Genomic DNA, 4,229 nt, shown 5'->3' with positions numbered 1-4,229 from the left:
CCAGCCACATACACCTAAGGTGGCGGGTTCAAATCCAACCCAGGCCTGCCAAACAACAAGGATGGCTATAACCAAAAAAGAAATAGCCAGGCGTTGTGGCAGGCGCCTGTGGTCCCAGCTACTTGGGAGGCAGAACCAGGAGACTCGCTTGAGCCCAGGAGTTGGAGGTTGCTGTGAGCTGTGATGCCACGGCACTCTACCCAGGGGGACAGCTTGAGGCTCTGTCTAAAAAAAAAAGAAGTCATAAACTATTTTGATAATTTATTCTTTTTATATGCTTGATTTTTTTCTTTTGAAGTTCACAAACTTCTCTTTTTCCCCAGTGGACTTGTGGAAAGTATGTATTCATCCATTGTGTGCTGGGCAATTCAGTAGGCCATTTCAGTCTGGAAAAATATCCTACATTTCTGGTAAATAGGATTTTTCTTTCTTTTTTTTTTTTTTTGTCTTTGTGTGAGAGAGAGAGAGAGAGAGAGTGTGTGTGTTTTGGTTTTTGGGTTTTGTTGGTTGGCTGGTTTTTTGTTTTTTGTTTTTTGTTTTTTTGAGACAGAGTCTCACTCTTTTGCCCAGGCTAGAGTGCCATTGCATCAGCCTAGCTCACAGTAACCTCAAATTCTTAGGTTCGATCAATCCTTCTGCCTCAGCCTCCCCAATAACTGGGACTACAAGCACCTACCACAATGCCCAGCTCATGTTTCAGTTTTCAGTAGAGACTCTTGCTCAGGCTGGTCTCAAACTCATAAGCTCAAGCACCTTCCCACCTTGGCCTCCCAGAGTGCTAGGTTACAGGTGTGGGCCCAACAAGCATTTTTCATTTTTGTTATCATGTTTCTTATTTCCAACAGGTCATTATTTTTTTCTTTCTGTGTTCCTTATTAAAATTAATAAATAGCATTCTGTTCTTGTTTTCTTCTTTCCTGAATCTTTATCATCTCATATCTTTGCTGATTTTCATTTTAATTGTTTTCTAATTATCTGCATAATATCTGTTTTCTCCAAGTTGCCTTTTTTAGAGGCAGAGTCTCACTATATTGTCAAGGCTAGTCTTGAACTCCTGGGCTCAAATGATCCTCTCACCTCAGCCTTCCAGAGTGGTGGTGTGATTACAGGCGTGAGTCACTACACTTGTAGAACTTACAGAAGTTTTTTTTTTGTTTTGTTTTGGTTTTTTTTGGTAGAGACAGGGTCTCACTTTATCACCCTCAGTAGAGTGCCATGGCATCACACAGTTCACAGCAACCTCCAACTCCTGGGCTTAAGCGATTCTCTTGCCTCAGCCTCCTGAGTAGCTGGGACCACAGGCGCCCACCATAACGCCTGGCTATTTTTTGTTGCAGCTTGGCAGGGGCCGGGTTTGAACCCGCCACCTTCAGTAAAAATGGGGCTGGCACCCTACACACTGAGCCACAGGTGCCACCTGATTTTATTTTTTTTAAGTAAATAGGATTACTCTTTGCTGCGGTTGACTTAGGATTCAGCTTCCTCAATTCTGCTAAGTCAATTAAAATTTTTCCCTTTACCAAAGTGATAGATTTGGATTAAACATAATTCTTAAAACATAACATGTTTGCTTTATTTGCTTGATTACTTAGTCACCTTTAATTTTGTGATCAGCATCTCTTAACCTACCCCCAAATCAAAGAGTAAGACCTTGATAATTACCTACTTCTAACCACACACCATCTCCCATCTTTGCCCCTCTCTGTATCCAAGATAATCTCCATCCTGCATATTCATCATTTCATTTCTTTCCTTCCTTTTTCTTCTTTTATCTTCTTTTTTTCTTAAAAATGCTTTTAAAATATTTATTTCGGTGTAGTTTTATTGTATATACATGTGTTCCTATAAAATATGTAGTTTATTTTAGCTTTATATTAAAAGGCAGCATGTTGCGTATAATCTATGGAGAACTTTATTTTTCACCTAATATTTTATAGTATTAAGATTTGTCCATATTGTTACCTATCAGCATATTCATTTTGACTACTATATAATATTCTATTTTATGTTTATACTTCATTCACCTTCCACCTTCTAAGATATCATTACTATTGTCTCTTCTCCTTCCTTGTAGATCTTTCGTAAAAAGTATTTACTATCGTATTAGTCAGGTTTTAGAAGGGAATAAAATTAGATGTGTGTATTCAGGCTACCATTTTTACCTGGGTTACATAGGTTATCAAAAGTAATTTTGCCTTTGCATGGAAGAATCACAAGTAGAGGGAAAAAGGAAAAGTAATTTTCCTATATGAAGTATGACTCCACTGCCCACACTCAAAAGTTACTAGGATTAATAGATGATGCCCAATAGAGAGCCAAGGACTTCTATGGTCATCTAGTCCAATTTTCCACTGAATAGGAAGCCACAGATAGTGCTCTTTGGCTTTGGAATTACCTTTCAATAATTATAGCTAAAATAAAAATGTTTATATTTTAATTAGCTTTTTAGCCTTGTTGCAATGAAATGTTGGGGGTTTTTTGTTGGTTTTTTTTTTTTAATAAATGTTGGTTTTCACTGGATTTGTGTAAGGGCTCCCCCCCTTGTTGTTGCCTGTAGGGAAATCTAGGGTTCTGGGAACCCAGATTAAGGCTTTAGTGCAGAACACCATAAAGTTTTTTTCTGCCCAAGAAACAAAAGAGTAAATCTTTTCCTTCTTATCTTTTTTCCATTTCAGAGATGTTATCAAGTGGCTGGTCAAGGCAGTAACTGCAGATGGATTAACTCAGCCCCCAAATGGGAATCAAACCTCTTCAGGAACAGGACTCTTGAAAGCCAGCAGTAGCCAACCTTCTTCCCAGCCTACCCTGACAAAGAACACCAATCAGCTGTAAGGGGGCAGGCAGAAATTGTCTTTCTTGGGACTGTTGGCAATTAATGTTTTAGAGAGCCAGCCCCACCCGCTAAGAGCAGCTTCCCTCAAATCAACAAGATCTTGTAACAGGCTGATTCTTATTAAAAAGATTTAGTTTAACTAAATGCTACATTTCTAGAAGTCCAATGTGCTATCCATTGCATGACAGAGCCACCTAAATGCTCCATTTCTGATTCCAAAGTATAGCAAAAACGGGTGTTTTCACTCCCCGGGCTCCACAAAGTGACTACAAAGTCATAAAACAGAAGTGAACAAAAAAGCTAGAGGACATTGCCCTTTCTTTCCAGGATTCCAAAAGACAATAAAGGGTTATAGCTGCTCATCACTTTGTAGTATCCATTGACATGGAGGAGTGGGGGTAGTGCTGTTCTAGCAACCTCAAGTCCTCAAGGACTTGTGTCTCTCTCCAAGTCCTACAAGAAAAAAATAGCAGTTCAACCTGCAGATTCCAACAGATCAACGTAGATCTAATTGCTTCAAACGGCCCAGGAAAGAGATTCATTTCTCTTATGGAGTTGAGAGTGGTCTTGGCTTTTTTTGAGAAATGCCAGGATTTTAGAGGCTGGGCTACCCTTGCACAAGTGACCTAGTATTCCATGTCAATCAGATTGTTAAAAGTCAGTCACACTTGACATTTCAAATATAGCATTTGTGTCTAAATTTATGATGTTATATTATAATCTGGTTGCACCAACCCAATTGTTATATAAAGTCTACCGGTTTCAACTACTTAGGAGAAGATTTTATATCTAAAAGGAGAATAGGCTCGGTGCCTGTGGCTCAAGCAGCTAAGGCACCAGCCACATACACCTGAGCTGTTGGGTTCGAATCTAGCCCAGCCCGCCAAACAACGACAGCTGCAACCAAAAAATAGCCGGACATTGTGGCGGACGCCTGTAAGCCCAGCTACTTGAGAGGTAGAGACAGGAGACTCGCTTGAGCCCAGGAGTTAGAGGTTGCTGTGAACTGTGATGCCATGGCACTCTACCCAGGGCAACAGCTTGAGGCTCTGTCTCAAAAAATAAATAAATAAATAAAAGGGGAATATTTTGGAGCAATGAGGCATTTCCTTGGAGAAGACCGTAAAGTGAGGTTATCTCAGAGGTGCCATAGACAGACCCAATAGGGAGAGGAGACAGATATTGTTTCTTCAGTCGAAGTTAATCTCTAATATGATAATAATCATAATAAGTTTTTTGTAAGTATGTATTAGCAGAAATAACAATAGGTCCCCTAAAAGTCAGGTTATTGTGATCTTATCAACAATAGGTACTGTCATTTACTATTAGAGAGTACCTACCTGCCAGATATTTTACACATCACTCACAACTTTGTGAAAAGGAGATATTCTTCCCC

General features: G+C 39.5%; 1 protein-coding gene across 1 annotated transcript in view; it reads left to right on the top strand.

Annotated features, from left to right (window-relative positions):
- SIMC1 (SUMO interacting motifs containing 1) overlaps positions 1-4,229 on the top strand; it is a 67,541-nt gene that overhangs the window by 43,427 nt on the left and 19,885 nt on the right. Inside the window, exon 7 of the mRNA XM_023515130.1 lies at positions 2,676-2,828. Coding sequence (XP_023370898.1) covers positions 2,676-2,828 — 153 coding nt within the window. The remainder of the gene's footprint in view (positions 1-2,675; positions 2,829-4,229) is intronic.

This window comes from Otolemur garnettii, unplaced genomic scaffold, assembly GCF_000181295.1.
Source record: "Otolemur garnettii isolate 467f Iridium unplaced genomic scaffold, OtoGar3 scaffold00003, whole genome shotgun sequence".
Classification (NCBI taxonomy): Eukaryota; Metazoa; Chordata; class Mammalia; order Primates; family Galagidae; genus Otolemur; species Otolemur garnettii.
The sequence above is the reverse complement of the archived record's forward strand: the minus strand, read 5'-3'. Positions and strand labels throughout refer to the sequence as shown.